At 40.2% G+C, this 25,043-nt stretch overlaps 1 protein-coding gene across 5 annotated transcripts; it reads left to right on the forward strand.

Annotated features, from left to right (window-relative positions):
• LOC140831034 (DNA repair protein RAD5A) lies at positions 1-24,695 on the forward strand. 5 transcript variants are annotated; one of them, XR_012117770.1, is made up of 21 exons: positions 4-839; positions 1,523-1,656; positions 1,740-1,875; positions 2,039-2,092; positions 2,165-2,314; positions 2,396-2,547; positions 2,630-2,714; positions 2,798-3,070; positions 3,225-3,371; positions 3,595-3,750; positions 4,479-4,546; positions 14,856-14,978; positions 15,079-15,178; positions 15,259-15,371; positions 15,881-16,159; positions 16,355-16,555; positions 16,996-17,089; positions 17,182-17,253; positions 23,087-23,185; positions 24,034-24,222; positions 24,324-24,695. XR_012117770.1 is itself a non-coding variant. In XM_073194725.1 (20 exons), the coding sequence occupies exons 1-20, from the start codon at positions 267-269 to the stop codon at positions 24,154-24,156; spliced, it is 3,132 nt and encodes a 1,043-aa protein (XP_073050826.1). In that variant the 5' UTR covers positions 4-266; the 3' UTR covers positions 24,157-24,695. The 5 variants fall into 5 exon arrangements, 3 of the variants coding, with proteins under 3 accessions (XP_073050828.1, XP_073050826.1, XP_073050827.1); XM_073194725.1 differs by having other exon boundaries at positions 24,034-24,695; XM_073194726.1 differs by having other exon boundaries at positions 704-839; positions 1,507-1,656; positions 24,034-24,695.
• The last annotated feature ends 348 nt before the right edge of the window (positions 24,696-25,043 follow it).

The following is a 25,043-nucleotide window of genomic DNA, read 5'->3' on the forward strand; positions in this document are numbered from 1 at the left end:
AGTACCTTTTCGCAACCCCAGGAGCAAAGCTAATCCATTATTAACTTTTATAGATTTTTCTTGGATTTGGCGGGAATTGTATGTAGAATAAGGGTTTCTTTTTCTACAATCCTTCCAAATCCCCAATTGAATCGAGAGTTTCTGTTCAACTATCGATTTTGTAGCTTAGTTATGAAAGTTAAATTCAAGATCCTTTAAGCTGTTATCAGACAATTCCATGTGGAAATTTTCTTTTCTCTTTCTTCACAATCGCTAATCGTCGGCAAATGGGGAACAAAGCTACTGAAGAAGTAATTTCTACGGTTCGGTCGGTTGTGGGACCTGAAGTCTCCGACATGGACATAATTCGAGCTCTTCACATGGCGAAAAACGAACCAACTGCTGCTATAAACATCATTTTCGACACTCCGATAAGCTTCAAGAAACCGGGATTGCCGAAAAAACCGGAGCCCTCCAGCTGTAATTTCATGACAGAGCCTCCGATCACTGGCTTGAGCTTAAACCAGAACGGTAGTCGTGTTGAAAATCATGATTATGATTTGAAATCAAACGTTTGTTCAGGCGGTGGTGGTGGAAGAGATGAAAGTGAGAGTGATGGGGACAGTGACTGTGGGCCTGGGGAAGCAATGGGTAGTGACTGGTGGTTTGTTGGAAGTGGTGAGATGGCAGGGCTTTCAACTTGTAAAGGGAGGACTTTGAAACCCAGTGACGAGGTTAGTTTCTTGTTTCCAGTTGAGAAAAAGTTGCCAACCCCCTCGCCGGGTAAGGTTGGGGTTGGACGAGGTCGGCAGGTGGGTTCTTGCTCTGAGATTGTGAGATTTTCTACCAAAGATGGAGAGGTACTGGATTAACCTTTTTGAATTAAAATTGTATATATAACCTATTGGTACAAATTATCAGATGAAACTTTGATTTTTATTTGGTCTTTAGGAACTTCAAAGCACAAATATATGTATTGCATTTAATGAACCAAAATTGTCTTAACACACACAAGTACATATGTAAGACGACAATGTACTCCTGTGCCATATACTTTAGTTTTTTCAAGATTTCCGTATCTATATCATGTTACTTCCATACTCGTGTCACTGTAAATTAGAAATTACGGTTCAGGGGACTGCTATCCTGCCCCTTAGGTCTGACTCCTTGCCAGGTTTTCAGTATTGGGTGCTCTCATGTTGTGGGGTGTATACCTTAATTCGAACTCATATAGCAATCAACAGAAGTAGATTGCCCTTTATCTACTCTACCATGATGGCTCAAATTATTATCATTGCATTAACTCTTTTCAAATAATCCGTAAGATATTGAAGCATGCATGAAAATGAATGCTGGTACTTGAATAAAGAGATAATTATGCATAAACTAACATGGTAGAATGTTTTATTACGTATACAATGTTTGGCTTAAGACTCTTGCAAATGTAGCAAGTCATGAATAGTATGATACTTTGATGGCTCTAGGACCACATGTTTATTGCATTCTACTTCAAATGATGGGTTTTAGTGACTGCAAGTTGCAGATTGGCCGCATTCCAAATGAATGGGCTCGCTGTCTTTTGCCACTTGTGAGGGATAAGAAAGTTTCTCTGGCTGGTCGCTGCATATCTGCTCCTCCTGTGTTGGGGATTATGGACACTATCGTTTTGGCTATCCGGTACTAAACACGCAACAAGTTTTGTGATTACCACTAATCATTAGAACTGATGATTGTTTTTCATTTTTTTTGTGATGGTGCAGTGTTTATATCAACAGTTCAATGTTCCGGAAAGGCCACCTGACTCCACATAAAGTAGCTGGTAATTCAGCAGAGGAGTTAATTGTTCACCCCATCCCAACATTGTTCAGATTATTGGGACTTGTGTCCTTTAAGAAGGTGGCTATTGCTTTCAATACTAAATACCACTGAGTATTTTAAAAAATAATTTCAAGAAAATGGATGGCCTATGCGCCGAAGGTCGTTTACACTGGAAATTGGTAAATTATGTATGACATATATGCTTGTTTCTCGTGTAATCTAACCTTGCCTTTTGTTGTAGGCTGAATTTACTCCAGAAAATCTGTACACAAGGAAGAGGCCCTTGAATTCTGAGGTAAAACAAGTAAACTGTTGGATGCTAAGGTATTCCTAACATGAAGTTTTAGTCATTGCTTTGTGTGAACAGGACAGCTCTGGTTTACATTCGTCACTTTTACATATCAATAAGTTCAAGACCACATTTTCCATGGATGGGAATAAAGTTGAAAATGAAGAGTCAATTTCTGATAATGACATTGACCATATAATTGGTGTTACAGATAGCTCAGAGTTAGAGGTAAAAGGCACTTAAGAGTTCAGGTCTTACTGCTTGTGACAAGTCTTTTGACACATCATATGTTTTATGGTGGCACTTTAGGAAATGGAACCTCCTAGCACACTGCTGTGCGAACTTCGCCCTTACCAAAAGCAGGCTCTCAATTGGATGATTCACCTGGAGAGGGGACACTGCAAGGACGATGCTGCAGTGACTCTGCATCCATGTTGGGATGCTTATCGCCTTGCCGATAAGTATGTGACAGCTACTTTCGTGTATAGTTAAACTGTTGCATGCTCGGAGTTTCCTCCAATATATTTGTTGATCGGCTTTCAGGAGGGGGATGGTTATATACCTGAATGCATTTTCTGGTGATGCGGCCACGGAATTCCCTAGCACACTTCAAATGGCAAGAGGGGGAGTATGTTTTTCATGTTAACTTGCATCTTTGTCTGTGCATCCATTCATTTGTATGTTACTTGTATAATTGAGATATGATTGTAGATTTTAGCTGATTCTATGGGGCTTGGGAAGACTATCATGACTTTATCTCTTCTTCTAACACATTCTGAAAGAGGGGGATCATTTAGTAGCTCATCTTCTAGCCAGACATTCAAAGATCACCGTGAAGAAAGCTATAATTCTGAAAAATCACCAATACCTCCAAAGACAGCATCAAAGTTTACTTCTTTTGTTAAGCTTATGAAACAAAAAGCATTGCTCCCTGGCGGTGGCAATCTGATTGTATGCCCTATGACACTGATCGGGCAGTGGAAGGTAAAAGCTTGTATGTGTTATTAATTCAGTGTTTGAAGATGTTAGTGTGATTTAGACTAAATTGGTTGTGTCAATTGGATCGATAAACACAAAAAATTTATTGAGGTGAGTGTCTTTTTTTTCATCATTTTCTTTTTTGTATTGTTCTTAACAGACTGAAATTGAAACTCATGCTCAACCTGGGGTGCTGTCTCTTTATGTTCACTATGGACAAACTAGATTAAAGGATGCCAAAGTAATAGCTCAAAGTGATGTTGTACTAACTACCTACGGAGTGTTGGCTTCAGAATTTTCAGCAGAGGTACTCTTCTTCTCTTGAACATGGTGGAAGTGGCTGTGGAGGACCTCTCCATCCACCCATTTCACTGCTGGGATTTTGCATATTAAATGTTTGGAACATGATGTGTTACATACTTGGCTTACCTTTTTTCCTCAATAAGCATACTAATTGACGTATTTTTTTGTTGGTTTCTGTGTTTCTTATTTGTGCTTTCGTAACTCTCTCCTTTCTTTTAATTTTGTAGAACACGGAGGACAATGGTGTGTTGTTTTCGGTCCAATGGTTCAGAGTGGTTCTTGATGAGGCACATACCATAAAATCTTCTAAAAGCCTAATTTCTATGGCTGCAGCTGCTCTTGCTGCCGATTGTCGATGGTGCCTTACTGGTACACCTATCCAGGTGAATTTAGTACCACATGCAGTTTGGTTTTGTGTTCAGAAAATAATTGTAATCTCATCTTGAGTTTTTTAAACGTTCATACTTTCTTGTATGTTTTGACTTGAGACTTACTGTTTGTCTTATTAGCCACCAATTTGAGCAAATATACACATGTTTTGTTAAAATTCTAAATGAAAAGAATCCTGACTTGTTGATGGAATATCATTTTCGATATTTAAACTATGTTGTTCCTTTGGTATGACATTGTGTGATTGAATATCTTCAACTACTTGTCATGGCTTTAACTGTTATTAGATCTATTGTTCTAACTGTTAAACTTTGACCCTATATTGCTAATTGTGTGGTCGATCCATTTCTTCGACCTGCCATTTAGTTTTGGAAGCACGTGGAATGAAAATCTCATTCAGCTGAAATAATTAGAGGGATTACTGCCAATATTGTGGCTCTAATGAACTTAATGATCTAATTTTCTGGCTAAGTACATGTGTTTTCAGTTGTTAAGCTCTTTCAATATTTTATAGTCTGTTTCCATAAATTCATATTTTCTCAGCCCTCAGCAAATGTTCATGATGAAAAATTTGTCCTCCTAAAATTGGGTATTGTTAACTGCTCTTTACTTGTATTCATGCTTGGGCTTATCGTTATGAAGGCAGATGATTTAACCATTTTGATTAGAAGTATATGCTAGTCGTTGTTCATATTGTCTAACTGGTAATTTCTTGTGACAGAACAACCTGGAGGATGTTTACAGTCTGCTTCGATTTTTGAAGATTGAACCTTGGGGAAGCTGGGCATGGTAATTTGATTATACATCTCTTGCATAAGCATAATGACCTAAAAGAGGTTATATTCTTATCGCACAAGAATGAATTCGAAATAGTCAGAAGATCTTCTAGATTGTGTTTCTCCAAATTGTTTCAGACGAACTCTGCATTTTAATTTTATATATACAGTATGTAAGATAAATATGCGATAGCATAATAACAATAGATGCATACCCAGCCTTAATGGACCAACAAATTAATGATTGGCCGTTATGTAAATACTAAATGAGGCACACCCAACTTGAAGATGCCCATCAAGTTATTTTCAAGCCTAAGTTCAATCACCTAGGAGAGATGGTTCAAGAAGGAGGGCACCAGCATGGACAAAAGATTTCGTGATAGGAGCGATATCATGTGGAGAGACATAACAATATAACCGTCTCAAGGAATATCATTTTTGTTTTTTCTGTTATTTTGTTTCTTGCAAAGATAGTTGAGAGTAGAATGATATATAGTTGTGAAGAACCATTTTGAGGATAATTGAGAAATATATTGAGTTGGATTTTTTGGAGTTCGGCACAGACTCTAAGTGTGCATATCATTCATATAACTGCTGCTCTCGTTGATCCTTTATCACGAGGAACAAAGATGTTGCTGAGGCGATGAGGCAGCTCGAGGTGAACTTTAAGCTACACGCTGATGCTCAGTTAGCAACTTACACCACCATGTTGGAGCATTTTATGTCTTCCATGGACCTCCGTTTTGGGCAACTGAATCAGAAATTACAAGATTCCTCTGAAAACAAGCTCAAATCGCCACACGTTTTCAATTCTGAGATGGAGACTAGTCGCAAGGTAAATATGCTCGACCCTGAATTTGCTAATTACATGATGGGATTAAAATTGAACCACCAAGGTTTAATGGTGAGGAGCTGCAAAATTGGATTTACAAAGTCGAGAAATACTTCTCTCTGCATTCCATTCCGCCTGAGGTACGTTTGCAAGTGTTGGCCTTCAATCTAGATGGGGAAGCAGCGTCTTGGTATCAATGGATGGATCGGAATAGGGCTTAGTTGATTGGGCAGATTTCTAGAGGAAATAAGAGCGCGATTTGGATCCTCTATCTATGATGATACTTTGGGCAGAATTACAAAACTGGTGCAAACAGGAAGTGTTGCATGATTTCGGGCAGAGTTTGAACGCATAATGAATAGAATAGTCGGAGTTACCGGGCCAATGTTCCTCAATTTTTTTATATGGATCCTCAAACCAGAAATCCGCAGAGAGTTGTTGATCACGCCACCAAAAAGCCTTGTGGAAGCGATGGTTAAAGCACAGCTATTCGAAGAAAGGAACAACGATCTTAGAGGAGTAATGAGGAAGGATACAATGCATACTGGTACGATGACACCGATACACGAAAAGGCAGTGGCAGGGGCTAACATAAAAGGGGAAAGGTTATTTCATTCAGCAACCCGACCCAACCCAACAATACATACTCCACCCAAGCCTCACCAACAACTAAATTTCCCGTTAAGGGATTGTCCCCTACAGAAATACATGAAAGGCGTGAGAAAGTGATTTGTTTCAGTCGCGAGGAGAAGTACAAAGTCAAAAGCGCTTGCCTTGGTCGTTTAAGCGCAAAGTGACTCGAGGCGCAAGGCCTACGCTTCATGAAAATCCGAAGCGCAGCAGGTCTGTGAGGCAGGCGCTTTTGTGCGCTTCACTTTGATGCGCAAGACGCTAGCTTGTGCGCTCCATAGAAGTTGCACATGCCTTTTTTTTAAAAGCTTTGGCAGACTAAAATCGCACTTTGGAAGTGTGATTTTAAGACTGCTTAAAAAATATTAAGCCCTTAAACTCTGCGGCCTGCTGTCTCGCTTCTTAGTTCTCACCACCAGCCTTTGACTCTGGCTCGCCTCCCCGCCTCTCCCCGTCGACCCTGCCGTGTTCCCACTTCCCCTCCTCTGTCTTTGCTGCCCAAAGTTGGTAAAACACTAATCTTATGAATTTCTGTAAAAATATTAACTGTTTTGTTTTTTTAATAGGTAATTGTTATCGATTTTTCAGTTGTGTACCATGTCAAATACAACAATTCCATTAAATCGAAAGGAGATATTGCTTGGAATTATGCAACACTTTTGGATTTAAAAAATCCAAATATTGTATGTTGTTTTTGTCGTAAAACAACAAATGGTGAGATTTATCGACACAAGCTATATTTAGTAAGAGGAAAATAGAAATGTGAAAGCATGTCTGAAATGTTTGGAGCATGATAAAAAAGAAATTAAAGAGTAATGCAAAAATAAAGATTAATTTGAAGAATTGAATTAATATTGTAGATGAAAAAGAGATCAATCTTGATGAGGAAAGTGAGAAAGAATTTACCGATGGATACAAATCAAGCGATGGAGCTGATGACGGAAATTTGAAAACCGAAGATTTTTTGTTATAAGAGACCAAATTTTATTATTGATAAAATGTTTACATTGCGGGTTACATAAGTGGACTAGGAGTCCACTAAGTAAGTTATGTCACCCTATTTGAAAGTACATGATTCTTGAAAGAGCTAGTGATACACAAAATCCCACTGTCGAATCAAATCTAAAACTGCGACGTTATCAAAATCTTTGTGATTTCCGATCCACATTGCGATGGTAGTTTTGATCGTATCCCAGGTGAAGTCCTCATTTTTTTCTCTGTCTTCAAAAATCCGTCTGTTTCTTTCCAACCAAATTGTCCAACAGATGCAATGGACAACAACCTGCCAAAATGTTCTTCCTCTGCTACCTGTTAGGCAACCCAAATCCAAGGCATATAATTCGATGGCCGATTTAGGTATAACCCAAACTAGCCGAAGTTCTTGCAATGCTCTCTCCCATAATGATATTGAAAAAGGGCAATGTATGAGCATATGATCCTGAGTCTCGATCGCATTTCTGCACAGCACGCACCAGTTTGGAGACAAGGCATTTCCCAGGCATCTTTTTTGAATCATCTCCGAGGTAGGTAGCTTACCCAGAGTACAAATCCAGGAGAAAACTTGGATCTTGGTGGGGACTGGAACTTTCCAAATAGCATGGAAGGTCAGAGAAGATGGTTGAGAATTATTCGGTAAAAGAGACTCATAGAATGAACTGACAGAGAAAATACCCGAGGGATCCCCACACCAGTGAATAGAATCATCTACCCCCTCTACTAACGTAACCAAATCTAGGACTCCTAACAACTCAGACAACTGCTGAAGTTCCCCATCTCTCACTTCCCGACGAAAGTTTAAATCCCAAGACTGAGAACGTGACTCCGAATCAAAATGAACAAAGAAAGAAATAGGCACATTGTGAAGAGTTGAAAGCTGAAACAAAGCTGGGAATTGGATTTTGAAAGGAAATTCCCCCCTCCACATATCCTCCCAAAATCTAACCCTATTCCCTCCTCTTACTTGAATAGAGACACGATCTTTAAAGATAGGGTACATACGGGAAATGAACTTCCATGGGCATCTAAACGTTACGCTTCTTGCCAACCCCGCAGCCCACCCATCCTCTTGTACCCCGTACTTACTAACGATAATTTTCTTCCATAAAGTGCCTTCCTCTTGGAAAAATCTCCACCACCACTTCCCTAACAAGGCTTTATTTCTGTTTTGAATGTTCCCAATTCCCAAACCACCTTTTTCCTTCGGCTTACAAACTTGTTCCCAAGCTACCAAATGAATATGTCTGTCATCATCCGCCCCATCCCATAAGAAATCTCTTGAGATCTTATCCATCGAATTCGCTATACTCTTGGGGACCCGGAATAGAGACAAATAATACGTCGGGATAGAATTCAACACCGACAAAATCAATGTAAGTCTTCCACCTCTAGACAGGAATGCTTTCTTCCAATTAGCCAGTTTCTTCGACATTTTAGCTACTACGTTCCCCCAAAACGAAGCCTTTAGCGGGTTGCCACCCAACGGTACTCCCAAATATTGAATCGGTCAACTTTCTGTACCACAGCCCAATTGTGTAGCTAATCTTTCTACCGCTGCTTGGTCCCGGTTAATTCCCAGCAATGCACTCTTCTCCCAATTAATTCTTAATCCTGACATATCACAAAATGAAGTCACAATTTGTACCAAGAATATTAAGTCTTCCTCTTCCTTACCAAAGAGAAGTGTGTCGTCCGCAAATTGAATATGGGATATCGAGATCATGTCTCTTCCTACCTCTATCCATTTTATGAGTTCCATATCCTTTGCCTTGTCTATCAACTTTCCCAATACATCTACCACCAACACGAACAGGAAAGGAGATAATGGGTCTCCTTGGCGAAGACCTTTGAAGGCCTTAATTTTTCCCCTGGGCCTCCTATTAACCATCACAGAATATGAGACATTGGACACACAACCTCGCATCCATGATCTCCATCTCTTTCCGAAGCCTTTTTTTCTTCAAAACAAAGTCCAAGAACTCCCAACTCACACTGTCATAAGCTTTCTCGAAGTCTACCTTCATCACCCAACCCTTCTTTTTCCTTCTCCTCCCTTCTTCAATAAGCTCATTTGCAATTAGACTACAGTCCAAAATCTGTCTTCCTGCCACGAATGCATTTTGTGATTTTGAGACCGTTTCCGCTATCACATTTTTCAATCTCTCTGTTAGTACCTTTGCGATTATTTTGTACAAACTTGTTACAAGACTGATCGGTCTTAAATCCCTTACTTTGTACGAATCAATTTTCTTTCTAATCAAGCAAATGTATGTCTCATTAGTTGCCCCGTTTATAATTCCGCTCTGAAAGAATTCTTTAAAAACCTCCACAAGATCTAGTTTGACTATCTCCCAGCATTCTTGGAAAAAAGCCATTGTAAAACCATCAGCCCCCGGACTCTTCCCTCCATCGCACATGAATACTGCCTTCTTTATCTCTTGCTCCGTGAAGTTAATCTCTAGCTGTCTACTCATCTCCTCTTCAATTGGGTACCAATCCACTCCTTCAATACCCCAACCACCCGCATTCGGCACGCCATACAAACCCTTAAAGAATTCTAAGATTTCTGAAACAATTTCGTCCCCACAAGTTGTAATGCTTCCGTCAGTCCTTTCCAATCTATCAATGGTGGACTTACTCTTGCGTAGGTTTAGTAGTGAGTGGAAAAATCTCGTGTTTTGATCCCCTTCTTTGAGCCATTTTAGCTTGCTTTTTTGGTAATGAATTTGGTTCGATCGATTTGATAATTCCTCTAGCACTCTTTTTGCCTCTTTTCTCTCATCTGCTAAATCTTCTGTACCCCTCCCCTCTGCCTCCAAAGTATCAATTCTGCTGATGGTATTCAACAATTCTGCTGATTTCATATCCACCCTACCGAACTCCTCCTCATTCCATTTTTTAATCTCACCCTTAACTGCCTTGAGTTTCATCATGAATCTATATCCCTCCCACCCTTGTGAATTGTTATCATCCCACCACCTTTTCGTCAAGTTTTTGAAATTTTTATCTCTTAGCCACACATTCTCAAACCGAAAAGGTGTTGGTCCCCACTTATTAATCGTCAAATCAAGCACAAGAGGGAAGTGGTCGGATGTAATTCTTGGCAGGATTGTTTGTCTGTAAATCGGGTATAATTGAGTCCATCCCACTGTAAACAAAAATCGATCTAATCTGCAACAAATGGGTATTCTCCTTAGGTTTGACCACGTGAATTTACCATTCAACAAAGATGGATCACAGAGCTCAAGTTCCTGAATCAAAGTATCGAAACAGCGCATGCTCGATGTTTGTGAGCTGCTGTTAAGTTTCTCTCGCAATGATCTTACCACATTGAAGTCTCCCCCCAAGCACCATCAATCTCCACATATTACCCTCAATCCTGCAATTTCATCCCAAAAATCCGATCTTAGTCTTGGTTGACACGGCCCATAGACGGCAGTGAACCACCAATCAATGTTTTCGTCCTTTTGAATATGAACTGAGACCGAGAATTCCCCAATTAAATTATCCTTGACAGAAATTAATCTTGGATCCCACATAATTAGAATACCCCCTGACCTTCCCACTGCCGGCAGATTAATCCACTCGACGAACCTCGATTTCCAAACACTTGCAATAAATCTCCTATCCACCACCTCTCTTTTAATTTCCTGCATAACTATTAAGTCTGGTTTTTCTTTGGCAAGAATGGCTCGAATCAATCCTCGACGAGTTGCTGAACCACTTCCCCTAATATTCCATGATAGATTTTTCATTAATTCACTTCTACATCCCCATCATTCTCGCTCCTCCTGACTTCAAATATCTTCCAATCTCCTACCTTGCTCCTGTGACTCAAATAAATCTACCTTCTGTATTCCCATCAATTTCAAACACTCATTGTGAACTTGTACATTACCTGCCTGTCTCCCTTGGCTCACACCCTTCTCTACTTCAATCCAAACATCTCCAGACCCCCCGAAGTTATTTCCCATAGTACCCAACTTTTGACTCGATAATATAATTTTCCCCCCCACCCATACTCTCTACCCCTCCCCCCAACCCGACCACCGGTTCTGAATTGGGAAGTTGATTGAAAGAAGACTGATTAGAATGAGAAATATTGGGTATATTGCATACCTTACTCGGAGATTCATCAAAAAATTCGCCCAGGTCTTCGAAAATGAGGGATTGAGTTGTCTTGTCGGAGTGATCTGAAATATGACTATCCGCATCACTGAATTCTCCTCCTTCTTCTGACATATCATCTTGCGTTCCTTGATTTAGTTCATCCTCCCACTTTCCATCCTCCCCATATATTAAGTCTTTGTCTGCCTTGCCAATAAAAATCTTTGAAGCTTCTCCCTCCTGGAATTGGAATGTTTTTTTGTCTGACTTGATATGTTTCCTACAGTACACTTTGTCAAACTTCCTTGCTTTGGGGAAGTACTCCTCCACTGACCCTTTAGTAACAGCCTTTCCTTTGTCTGTAGAGCAGTTAGAATCAATAATCCCCTTCTTGAAATCATTCTCTTCCTTCGGCTTTAATCTTTTGAGAATCTTGATTTGCTTTCCTCGAAAACATGGTTCTGATACGCAGCTCCTACCTTCTGGATTATCAGTCCTATCCAGTACTTTATTTTCAGCAAGTTCTTTACCCATGCACCTGTTCTCCGAGTGACGATTCTGGGAATCTGATGTAGTTCCTTCTTGAGATGCTGCTCGATGAGTTTTGGTGCCCTCCAATTGTCCTGAGTGTCTATCCTCAATGGATTCTACATGTAATGTGTTTCCCTTGCATCTTTGCACTCTACCCCATCCTTCCACAACTCTAGCACCGTTGACCAACACTTGTGCATAAGATCTTTTTTCATGCTTTTCATACGCCGATTTGTTGACTGAATCCACCAGAATGTGAATGATCAAAGGTCCTATTTTTGTTTGGATCCTTATGTTTCTTTTAATGAACCCTCCTTCGATGCCTACAACCTTAATCTTTGCTGCTGACAAGTCTTTTAGCATCAAAGTATCTTGACTAATACCCAACAAACCACCACATTGCTCCCCGATGTTTCTGAAAAGGTCTGTGGACCATAGGTCCCAAGGTATGCCCATTAATCGCACCCAGCTTTCGCAACATTCGAATACTTCTTCTTCACAATTGCTATTTTGACTCCACTTTTCAAAGGACAATGTCACTTTATTTTCGAAAAAGCACTTCTTCAGTTTTAAATAAAAGGATGCATCCTCTTCATTGTGCGGCCACCACACTGCTTTATTGGCTTGGAATGGAAACACTTCAATACTTCTTTGGACTGCTTTCCCTAGTGTCTTACTTACCATCTCCCACGATATGTTAACACAATCCTTTGTAATGATGATGGCTTTGCTCCAGTCCTTAGACCTACACTCTGGCAATGGTTCCAGATTTACAGCATCTGAAGAACCCAAGTCATTAGCATTCAGCCTTAAATTCCCACGCTGCTGTGATTGATCTGCGGGTAACTTTAAATCTACACGTCCAGAACTGTTGTCCCTTCTGTTTGTCGTGATTTTGGACAAAAGCGTAGCCATCCATCTCCAACCGCCATTCAATCTTCCACTTGGAATTATAATGCGCTGAGTCTTTCCTTTCCCTCCTATCTTTGATATTTCCAAATAGTTTCCTCGAGCATTTGCATATTTCTGCATAGAAACCACTACTTCCCTACCTCTGAATCTATTAAATTTAGGGCATGATTGTGGTTTGTTAATGTAATCCCACAATTTCGCCTTAATCCAATGCAGACTTTCGAAATCCAGTTCCAATGCATAGCTTGCATTCCTTGTTCTCTCAGTCATTAAAACCGAATTACCCCTCCTGCCCATACTTAATAAAAACAGTTTTTGTTCAATTTTGGTCTCGCAACAAGATTTGAAATAACCAAGTGATTTCAGGTTTATATGGGAAGTGGGCAATATCTCTGTTGTGATAAAAAGTGTTTGAAGGTTCTATTAGTTCTGCAGGGACACTAATTTTTCACTGATTGTATGTTCTTCAGGGACACTAATTTTTCATTGATTTGTATGATCTACCTATTTGGGGGGTTGAAGTGGTTCTGGGAATGCAATGGCTCCACACTTAAGGCTTTGTTTGCATGACCATGGAGCCTTCACAATGGAATTCTCGTGGAATGACCGACAGGTCTGCTTGACTGGTAACAAAACACTGAAGCCTGAGTCGATCTCTTACACTCAATTACGTGTCTTATTCAGTGAGGAGTCTATTAGTACTTTGTACACCTCAAGTGGGTTTCTGGCAGGGGCACATATAAAAGAGTTTGTCCCAAGGATAGAGTTGGACAATTCTTTAGAACAGATTCCAGAACACAGGGAGCATAATTTGGTGCAGGGGTCGAACAACCATCCAGAAAACCCAACAAGTAAGAACTTTCATGAATTTTGCTCCATTTACTCGCAGCTACACCTTGAGGACAAGGTGTGTTTTGAAGATGGGGGGAGTGATAGCATAATAATAGATGCAGACTCAGCCTTAATGGACCGACAAATCAATGATTGGGCTGTTAAGGAAATACTAAAAGAGGCTATAGCCTAACTTGAAGAAGCCCATCAAGTTATTTCGAAGCCTAAGTTCAATTCACCTTGGAGAGATGGTTCGAGAAGGAGGGCACCAGCGTGGACAAAAGATTCCGTGATAGGAGCGATAACACGTGGAGAGGTGTAACAAGATAACCTTCTCAAGGAATCATGTTTTTTGTTTCTTGCAAATAAAGTTGAGAGCAAAATGATATATAGTTGTGAAGAATCATTTTGACGATCGTTGAGAAATATATTGAGTTGAATTTTCCATGGAGTTTGGCACAGACTCGAAGTGTGCGGGTCATGCATATTACTTTTCCTCTCATAAAATCTTTGGTTTCGTCACTACACTCAAGCTAGTTATACTTCTTAGATTGATTACATTTCCTTTTCCTTAAAATAAGGATGTTGTCAGATCAGATTGGAGCAGTTACGGATTGTGGGACAATGGAAGTATGGAACTGAATCAATCTTATAGGAGACCGGATTAGGAGTATAACCCAATCTGACCCGAAATTGAATTGAATCGGATTGAAACACAATTGAAATCGATATTTAATTTTTTTCCAACAATCATGTACATAAAAAAGTTATGTATGAAGCAAAGTAATCAAAAACTAAATATATTATTGGTCGGATTCAATCGGACCAGAGTATAATGGTCCTAGATTTGTTTTCAAGCAAGCAAATCCGATTAAGTATTGATGCTAGATCCAGTTCAATCTAGAACTGACAGCAAACAGGTTCCAGATTGAGCCAGATTAAATCAGACCGGTTTCAGATTGATCTGGTCGATAAGAATCCCTATCGGAACATCGAATGTCATGGGACCTTTCCTATCATTCTGGTGGCATTCCTATTTTATTTTTATAAAAAAAGTTGTTAAACGATCTAATCTACTAAAAAGCCTGGCTGAAATAGAGGCTTCTGTGCTTGTTGCTATAGATATTCGTTTTTTAAACCCGCGAAGGAACTGGACCTTGAAATAGCTACATACAAAACTGTGCATATTCTTAGGGAAGAACACAACAATTAAAGAACAAATCAATTTGAGAAGTTTCTATTTTTCCATGATTGAAAGTTATACTTACACTTTCACATCCCCTTGTCTGTTAACTGCGTCTTTTTTCTCCATCCTTTTTCTCTTTTGGATACAATATTTGGATACTATTATCTATCTTGAGATTAAATTGTTCATGTTTCAGCAGCACGTTCGTAAAATGTAGTCTTTGATTTTGTCTTCTATTAGGCTAATTAATAATTGCCAATATGCCATTATTTATACTTTTCTTGCTAATTCTCTTAGGTGGAACAAATTAGTACAAAAACCTTTTGATGAGGGAGATGAGAGGGGATTAAAGTTGGTTCAGTCTATCTTAAAGCCAATAATGCTACGAAGAACTAAGTCAAGCACAGACCGAGAGGGCAGGTGGGAAATTTAATGCTTCACTACACATGATTGACATTTACACAATTTTCTGGCTATTATGGTTGCCATGGTCTCTCTTTCTAACTTTATTGAGATGCAGGACCATTTTAATTCTTCCACCTGCAGATATTCAAGTGATATATTGTAATCTGTCGGAAACAGAGGAGGACTTCTACGGGGCTTTATTTAAAAAATCGAAGGTGCCGACTCATATTGATTATGCCTGTTGTAGGATACATATCTTTCTATGTCACTAAAATGATTATTTATGTATTATTAGGTGAAGTTTGATAAATTTGTTGAGCAAGGCCGGGTTCTTCATAACTATGCTTCGATTTTGGAACTTCTTTTGAGACTTCGTCAATGCTGTGATCACCCATTTCTTGTTATGAGGTTCAAATCTGTTTGGGGCTCTGGCTTGAAGTTTCTGTATCTTGCCTTCCTTGTGTAACATCTCATGTGATCACTTGTATTTAAAGTTTTTCGCAAATTGTACCTTATTTTTACCTCTGCGCTCTCTTTGGAAGGCCATTAGAGCATGAACTAGATTCTTGTCAAATTTTGTCAACTCTGATTTAGGCTTCAAACTATTTTCTTGGAATTAAATAATCACTTTACTATATTATGCAAGTGCTACCATGAACTGTTTGCAAGATGAAACACCTTGCAGGGTTTACTTTACAACATCGTCTTTAGTATTTGAGATGCGCATGGTTGGTGTGACATGTGGCTTAATCCTGTATAAGTTGTTTGTGGTGCACACTCCTACTCACTCACATTTGCCTGTTGCGTATAGTTGGATACAAGGAACCTTAGATGTTGACGTGTTTGCACAGGCATGTATCACTTAGCCTAGTGTTATGTTCTGCTTGTGATTTGACTTATTTCATTCATGTTCCCAGTCGAGGTGACACTCAAGAGTTCTCTGATTTGAACAAGCTAGCGGGACGTTTCCTGAAAGCTGGTCAGGAAGGTGTGGATGGCAATGCCAAAGACGCACCATCCCGTGCATATATTCAGGAGGTTGTTGAAGACTTGCGGAAAAAGGAACAAGGAGAGTGCCCAATATGCCTGGAAGCTTTTGAAGATGCAGTATTGACACCTTGTGCTCATCAATTATGCCGAGAATGTCTATTGGCTAGTTGGAGAAGTTCTACATCTGGTCTTTGTCCAGTTTGTAGGTATCAACATGTTTTCCTGTGCAATCATTATCATGTTTTACTTATCAGTTATCCAAATACAGAGAAATCAGAATGTAATTCAAACTCTGAATAGCCATATGTTTAATCCTTCGAGGAGATAATCCTGAGGATGGTACGTTCTTACCAGGAAATTTTGATCTGATATCTCTGATGCTAAAAGTTACTGCCTCACAGGAAGACTATCAGCAAACAGGAACTCATCACCGTGCCAACTGATAGTCGCTTCCGAGTTGATGTTGAGAAAAACTGGGTAGAATCATCAAAAATATCTGCGCTAATGCATGAACTAAAAAATCCAAGGTCCATGGGCTCCAAAAGCATTGTTTTTAGTCAATGGACAGCCTTTTTGGATCTTTTACAGATTCCTCTTTCTAGGTAACATACTTATCCTCTTCTCACAATTTACTTTTTGCGAGTTCGTTTGGTACATGTGGGCTGTGCGAGTACATTGCACTTTTAGAATACATACATTTGTCAATTCATTTCTCGTAGGAGATGCTCATACTGGGGATGTGATCAAGTAATTGGTAGCATGTAATTGTTTAATCATGAACATGAGTAATCAAGGTTTTCTTCTCTCCTCTGGGGAAGGTAGGTTTTCAGATTGTTAGATATTAAATACAATTTTGTAATTATGCATCAGAGTTCATTATTGGCTCTCCATCTTGTAAAAACTTATTCTTTAATTTTTAGCGACATAATTATATTTCCATTTATGGTCTTTCATGATAGTCAAACCATGGTTCTACATCGCCATTGTGTTGGCTTAGATAGTAATGAACTTCATATTACCGATCATTTTCTCTCAACGACAGGGGTAGCATTCCATTTCTTCGGCTGGATGGGACCCTAAACCAGCAACAGCGCGAAAAAGTAATCAAACAATTCTCTGAAGACAATAATATAATGGTGTGTCTTTGTTGCTTTTTAGGGTTGTTAGAAGTAAGCATTTGCTTAAAAAGCAAGGGGGCCAGATTATTTTGGCGATAATTGTTATGCAGGTTTTACTTATGTCGTTGAAGGCTGGTGGAGTTGGAATAAATCTCACTGCGGCATCTCATGCTTATGTAATGGTAAGTTATTGCATCTGATACGTAGTATCACTTGGTCTTTCCAATATGCAAATGCATTGCATTATCATTACATTCTTGTTAATTTTAAATTACGAGAATTATTGTTCGACTATCTCCCATGAGTTCGAGTTTTTGGAAATAGTGTTTTAACATGAATGAGCACCAAGGTTTCCGATTTATGTTTCTTTAGGTGTATATAACGATACCTAGAAAAGTCGTTAATAAAAGTGAGATAGTACGAGAAACCTAATGTCAGAATGCCACAAGTTTGAAAAACCTGGGTGATCATTCATCTACATATTTCGCTAATTTGCTTTTGGGTGTTTATTTTTGGGCCTTTGTTGTGCAATGTACGTGTTCAATTTTTTTTTTTTGAAGAATGTATAATTTAAATTTTAATAGCACCAAGAAAAATGGGTTCTATTCTGCTCTAATTCATCCACATTAATGTGGCACACTGTTGCCGGCCCAAACACACTGAGCCCAGAAACTTCTGAATTAGCAGGCCCAATAGCTTAAGAGATGAACAAACATAGGCCCAAGATTGTAAACGTATACGTCAGAAAAGGAAAAGGGAAGGCACGTGAGAACAATGTATAAAAAGAGAGAGGGGGTTGGCTAGAAGAGGCATTCAGTTAGATTGAGTGATGAGTCATTAACAATTTGTTAGTGTGAGAGAGAGTGGTTGTAACAGAAAGTTGCTATTCCCATTTCATATTATAATACATTTTCCGTTACTAATCGGAGGTTGCTAACAATTTGGTCCGACCTGCCGGATCCGAGGGAACGACGGAACACAATGGCCAGCATGAGATCGGAAGCCAAGATAGAAAGTATGGAAAAGGCGTTGCTAGGGGTGCAAGACAACATGTCACAGGTGCAAGGAAGGCTGGACAAGATCGATAGAGCTGTGGAAGGACTGCTAAGCTTGAAAGAAATGATGTAACATATGATCAAAACACAAGGGGTAGCAACGGTAGTGAGCAATGAAGGAGGAGGACATCCAAGGGAGGGGAGCGAGATGCACGGGAAGGAGGAGAGTGCAGCGCGACAGGTAGGGGGGCGGGAAGAAGCAGCCGAGGAAGTGAGAATGACCTTAAAAAAAATTGAATTACCGGCATTCGAAGGGGAAGATCCACTGGGGTGGCTGGGAAGAATGGAACAGTACTTCGAAATCCACGAAACACCAAGGGAATGCAGGCTCAAGTTAGCTTACATCTGTATGCATAGTACCACTGTGCACTGGTTCCGATGGATGAAAGTAAGAATTCCAAACATAGGATGGGATAGATTTGCAGAGGAATTGATCAAACGCTTCAGTGGATTTGATGCCAACCCTTTTGAACTAATGGCATCATTGAATCAAGAGCAGCAGTCGGTGGACGCTTACATCGAGCGTTTTGAGGTCTTGATTGCGCAGCTGGGTGAGGTCCAGGAAGATCAGAGCCTAGGCTATTCTATGAGTGGATTGAGGGAGGAGATACGGCGGAGGATGATTGTGCACGCACCCCGAACTGTGGATCGTGCAATGATGTTGGCAAGGGGGCTGGAGAGGGAATTGTATGGGACGGCGGTGGATCGAGGAAGAAGTAGAATTGGGTTGGGCTGGGGGACTACGGCGAAACCAGTAACTAATATGGGCCGGGCCAATTCGGCCCCAGTGCGTGATAGGGATCGGAACAAAAATTACCCACAACCCATTAACAGTATGCGGACAATAAGCCCAGGAGAGCAGAAAATACGAAACTCACCTACACTGCAATCCTATGGTGGTGGGTCTCGGGGTTACTCAGGGGGTAGTGGTGGAAGGATGACGAGAATACAAGACCAAAAGAACCGGGACGGTAGGGTGGTATCTCACCAAGAATTCTTACACAGGCGTGAGAAGGGATTGTGTTTTAAATGCGGAGAACCCTACCACCCGATGCACCGATGTGCCAACAAAAGCTTGAGAGTGACAATTCTGGCGGAAGATGAAGGGGAGGATGGCGAGTGGGAGCAGGTTGAGTTGGAGGAAAAGAACGAGGGGACGAGGCGGGAAGTATAGGAGGCAGGGGAAACTAGCGTTGAATACAACACCCTTGAGTTACCGTTGTACTCTGTCAACGACATAAACCACCCGCAAACATTGAAAATGAGGGCGAGGGTGGCTGGAAGGGAAGTAGTGGCGATGGTTGACAGTGGCGCGAGTCACAACTTCGTTTCAAAAAAATTAATCACTGAGTTGGGGCTCGTGGTTGACAGAAGCGTATTTTTGATGTCGGGTGTCATGTCAGGGGGTGTGCAGGGAGTTGGAGGTGGATATGGGGCAGTGCCAAATCCGGATTGATGGGTATCATTTGAGTTAGGAGGTATTGAACTGATTTTGGAGGTTGATTGGCTTCGCTCGTTGGGGGATGTTTTGTTGAATTGGAACAAAATGGAGATGAGATTTAGTTGGCGTGATCAGACGGTTATTTTGAAAGGAGATCCATCCCTTAGTAGGGCCATGGTCTCCCAAGGGATAGCCAAGATGAGTGAGGTCGAGTTCTATGGGGCAGTAGTATTCAAGTGGAATGGAGAAAAGGGGGGTGTGACAGAAAAAGGGGGAGGTGAGGAAGCAATGAACAACATTTTGGCCAACTATGAGGAGGTATTCCGAGAACCTTGTGGATTACCTCCTAGAAGGAGCCAAGATCATGCTATAAGTATAAAGGAAGGTTGTGGGCCGGTCACGGTGAGGTCCTATCGTTATGCTCACCATCAGAAGGATGGAGTTGAAAAGATGGTGAAGGAGATGCTCATTTGGGGTGATACAAGTCAGCAATAGCCCTTATTCGAGCCTCGTTATACTTGTTAAAAAAAAGATGGGAGTTGGCGTTTTTGCATCGACTACCGAGCATTAAACGACATCACCATTGCTGATAAATATCCGATTCCAGTGGTGGAGGAGTTGTTTGATGAGTTACACGGAGCGACACATTTTACCAAGCTGGACCTCAAATCTGGATACCACCAGATTCGAGTTCAAGCTGCCGATGTGCCTAAAACAGCATTCAGGACTCACGAAGGCCACTACGAGTTTCTAGTTATGCCTTTTGGGCTAAAAAACGCACCGGCAACGTTCCAAGCTACCATGAATGAGGTATTCCGCCCTTATTTGCGAAGATTTGTATTAGTTTTATTTGATGATGTTTTGATTTACAGTAAGGGGTGGAAGGAACATATGCAACATGTGGAAGTGGTGTTGAAATTACTGCAGCAACACCAACTGGTGTTGAATAAAAAAAAAATGCCAGTTTGGATTAAAACAGGTGGAGTACTTGGGACATGTCATCACGGCTCAGGGAGTAGAAGTGGACCAAAAGAAAGTTGAAAGTGTAGTGCAGTGGCCACAACCACAGAACACGAAAGGGGTGAGGGGGTTTCTGGGGTTAAAAGGATATTACCGGAAGTTTATTAAAGACTACGGTAAGATTGCGAGACCTCTAACCGAACAGCTGAAGAAGAATAACTTTGGGTGGGATGAGAAAGTTCAGGGAGCTTTTGAGAAGCTTAAGCAAGCCATTGTTACTGTCCCAGTATTGGGGATGTCCGATTTTTCTAAAGAGTTCGTGATAGAATGTGACGCTTCAGGAGTGGGAATAGGAGCGGTGCTGACCCAGGAGGGCCGGCCGATTGCTTTTTATAGTAAGGCACTGGCAGAACGAGCATTGTCTAGTCTAAATCAACTTATGAGAGGGAATTAATGGCATTCGTTTTGGCAGTACAACATTGGCGTCACTATTTACTGGGACGCAACTGGGACGCAAGTTTGTGGTGCTAACTGATCATAAGCCCTTGAAGAACTTGTTGCAGCAGCGTATAACAACAATGGACCAGCAGTACTGGTTGGCCAAGTTGCTGGGGTATGAATTTGACATAAAACACCGAGCAGGGGCAGACAATGGGGCAGCCGATGCCCTATCTAGAAGAGAGGACATGGGAGGGCTGAATGCTTTAACAAAAACCGAATGGGTGGGAGTTAAAGAGATTCAGGAGGCAGTGCAAAATGACCCCGAGTTTAAACACATCATAGAGAGAGTGAAGACGGCTCCGGAAAGTAGCGAACACTACTCTTTGATTAATGGGTGTTTGCTTTTTAAAGGCAGATTAGTTGTTCCTCCAGCCTCATCATGGATTCCCAAGTTGTTGAATGAATTTCACACCACTCCTATTGGCAGACACTCAGGAGCATTTCAAATGTATAAACGAATTGCAAATAATTTCTTTTGGCCAAGGATGAAGAAAGATATCTACAAATTTGTGTCCGAATGTGGGGTATGTCAAAAACAAAAGTATGAAGCTGCGTCACCAGCTGGATTGCTGCAACCTTTGGCGATTCCAGCAGCTATTTGGGAAGACTTGGCCATGGATTTCATTACTGGGCTGCCGAAATCACAAGGTTATGAGGTGATATTAGTGGTGGTTGATCGGCTATCCAAATATGGGCACTTTCTTCTACTTAAAAGGCCGTACACAGGTGGCAGAACTTTTCACAAGCAACGTGATCAAATTACATGGGGTCCCAAAGACAATTGTCAGTGACAGAGACGCAGTTTTTATGAGTTTATTTTGGGCGGAGTTGTTCCGACTACAAAGAACTCAACTCAAGATGAGCACGGCCTACCATCCGGAGACAAATGGACAAAGTGAAGCCCTGAATAAATGTGTGGAGACATATCTGCGCTGTTTCTGCTCCGAGCAACCCAAGAGCTGGTCACAGTGGTTGCATTGGGCAGAATATTGGTACAACACATCGTATCAAACTGCTGCTGGAATGACTCCTTTTGAAGTGGTGTATGGGAGAAAACCTCCTACGCTAACTAAGTTTCTACCAGGGGAAACTAAGGTACCTGCCGTATCACAAGCACTCGTGGACAGAGATGAACTGTTGAGACAGCTCAAATACAATCTAGAGCGGGCTCAACAGCGAATGACCAAGTTTGCCAACAAAAAGAGGAGGGAGGTTCAATTTCAAGAAGGCGATGTGGTGTATTTGAAGCTACGACCACACCGCCAAAATTCTGTTTCCATGAGGCTGTTTCAGAAACTAACAGCCAGGTATTATGGGCCTTATCAGGTACTAAAAAAAGTGGGACAAGTGGCTTATCGTTTGAAGTTGCCTGAAGGATCCAAAATACATCCAGTTTTTCATGTGTCGTGTTTAAAAAAAGCAGTGGGTAGAGGTCCTAATGAAGTCAAATTGCCGAGTGAAGTAGACACGGATTTGTTTCTCTCCTTCGAACCTGAAAGAATTTTGGCTGAAAGAGATACGCGAATGCAAGGAAAAATAGTCCGACAGTTGCTGGTCCAGTGGAAAGGAAGAACCGTTGAGGAAGCAACATGGGAAGACAAGGAAGATTTTGCAGCGCAATTTCCAGAATTTCGCCTCGAGGACAAGGCGATTTTTGAAGAGGCTGGGCATGTTACGGGCCCAAACACACTGAGCCCAGAAACTTCTGAATTAGCAGGCCCAACAGCTGAAGAGATGAACAAACATAGGCCCAAGATTGTAAACGTATACGTCAGAAAAGGAAAAGGGAAGGCACGTGAGAACAATGTATAAAAAGAGAGGGGGGGTTGGCTAGAAGAGGCATTCAGTTAGATTGAGTGATGAGTCACTAACAGTTTGTTAGTGTGAGAGAGAGTGGTTGTAACAGGAAGTTGTTATTCCCATTTCATATTATAATACATTTTCAGTCGGAGGTTGCTAACACACACATTTATTTTTATTTCCAACTTTAGTTTTGCAACTTTTGGACGCCTAAATATATAATTAAGTTTTTGATATTTGATGTTTAATTCTCTGTAGGATCCGTGGTGGAATCCAGCAGTAGAGGAACAAGCAGTCATGCGAATTCATCGTATTGGCCAAACGAAAAGGGTGAGAATCAGGAGGTTTATTGTGAAGGTAATAATATATCTATCGGTCAATTCTCTGTGGGGGTAGAAAGTGTGTTCAGAAATCAAATCAAACAGTAAACCAAATCAAACAAAACTATAAAACCAAATCTATGGGTTTTCAGTTAATTACGATTTAGATTGGTTTTAAAATCAATCAAACCAAAAATATTGGTGTGGTTCAAGTTTTGGATAAAAATAAACATAATCAAATCAATCCAAACCGATTATATTAATATAAACAAATCATGTAATAAATGTTATTAATTTAGTGTGATTTTCTTGTATATAGAATATTTTATTTTATTTTATTTATTATCTATTCTATTAATATAAAAATTTATTTATTGCATTTTAGCTCAGACAAACATAATCATGTCTTTAAAAGTTTAGGTTGTCTTATAAGTTGCTAAATTTTGTAACTTATAAGTATTTTAATTTGTAATACTTCAATTATAATCATTCTACTTCACAATCAAATAAAATGTTCATCTAAATTTTATAATCATTCTACTTCACAATCAAATAAAATGTTCATCTAAATTTTGCCAAGTCTCAATTCCTACTCTTTCAAAATTATGATATCATATGCATTGATACACAATGGATTTTTTCAAAACTTAAAATTAATTATCCAAACCAGAGTAAATAGAACCAAATAAAAAAATTACATGGTTTGATTCGGTTCGGATTTTTTTACCTAAACGCGAACCAAACTGTTGTTGAGTGCCCCCAGGCTAGATCCCACTATTATGCACTAGTCATGCTTCATAGTCACCTCCTTTGTGAATTTGGTTGAAATCGCCTCCAAAATTGTTGTGCGACAACCTTTGCTTAGCTAAAATTATTGGATGGCAGGGCACAGTTGAAGAAAGAATGGAGGCAGTACAAGCTCGGAAGCAACGAATGATATCTGGTGCTCTAACTGATCAAGAAGTTCGAACTGCACGTTTAGAAGAACTTAAAATGCTCTTCACTTAGACCATGCTATATATTGCTGAAGATACTTGTTTGCTCGTGGGATTGTTGTGGAGGTGTGAATCAGCAGTACCGCTCATACTAAAATTTTGCCGTTGGTCTGATAGTTAGCTGGGTTGAGATTTTGGATACGAATGCACTTTAACTAAAGCAAATATTTTGTGAAGCAGAAGCATGGCTGTGACAGGCTATGAAGCTCATGAACGTAGGACCATCGTTGCAACATAAGAAGAGCTGCTTCTTTTTTGGGTTTTTAGTATTAAAAGATTCTGCATCAAAATTGGATGGATGATATTGTACTTTCGGGACTAGAGATGTTTCTTGCGTGCGGCTGCTGGATTAGCTGGGCACCTGAACAGACTAGTAGCAGAGGTGATTGTTTCTGTAACCCAAGGAGTTTAGGCTCGCATATTTATACGCTCACTGTAAATCGATGCAAATTGTGATGCTAGTACAACCATAGATGATTTGTGCAAAAATATTAATCCAAATATCAGTTTTTTTATAATAATTTAGACATGGCAATGTGATTTATGTTTAAATTGGACCAATTATATTCTTTTATAGTATAAATTTAACGAATTTTTTGGATCTTAGCAGGGAAACCTCTAGAATCAAATAGAACAAGTTGGTTTGGGGAAAAATTATTACTGATCACATACATTAAATTTGGACGTGTTATGCAACAAAAGCATATTGGGGGTTGATCTCTGAGTGAGTGATGTCTTTATGATTGAATTTTTATTGGAGCTGAGCATTCGATTCCAGTCCAGGACAAAAGAAGTGGTTTGAATTCTTGATCTTCAAGAATGAGTCCCAGCTGGTCTCACCCTCGGTTCCCCTCGTATACTCGAGTTCTAGTCGTCTAGATCAGGCGAAAAAAAAAAGAG

This window comes from Primulina eburnea, chromosome 4 (genome assembly GCF_022965805.1).
Source record: "Primulina eburnea isolate SZY01 chromosome 4, ASM2296580v1, whole genome shotgun sequence".
NCBI classification, from domain to species: domain Eukaryota; kingdom Viridiplantae; phylum Streptophyta; class Magnoliopsida; order Lamiales; family Gesneriaceae; genus Primulina; species Primulina eburnea.

Excerpts from the sequence above, each read along its gene's own strand:
- LOC140831034 (XM_073194725.1), top strand. The coding sequence starts at position 267 with ATGGGGAACAAAGCTACTGAAGAAGTAATTTCTACGGTTCGGTCGGTT. Across the intron at positions 1,657-1,739 it reads ACTATCGTTTTGGCTATCCG|TGTTTATATCAACAGTTCAA; the intron begins GTACTAAACACG and ends GTGATGGTGCAG. Across the intron at positions 23,186-24,033 it reads TCAGGAGGTTTATTGTGAAG|GGCACAGTTGAAGAAAGAAT; the intron begins GTAATAATATAT and ends ATTGGATGGCAG.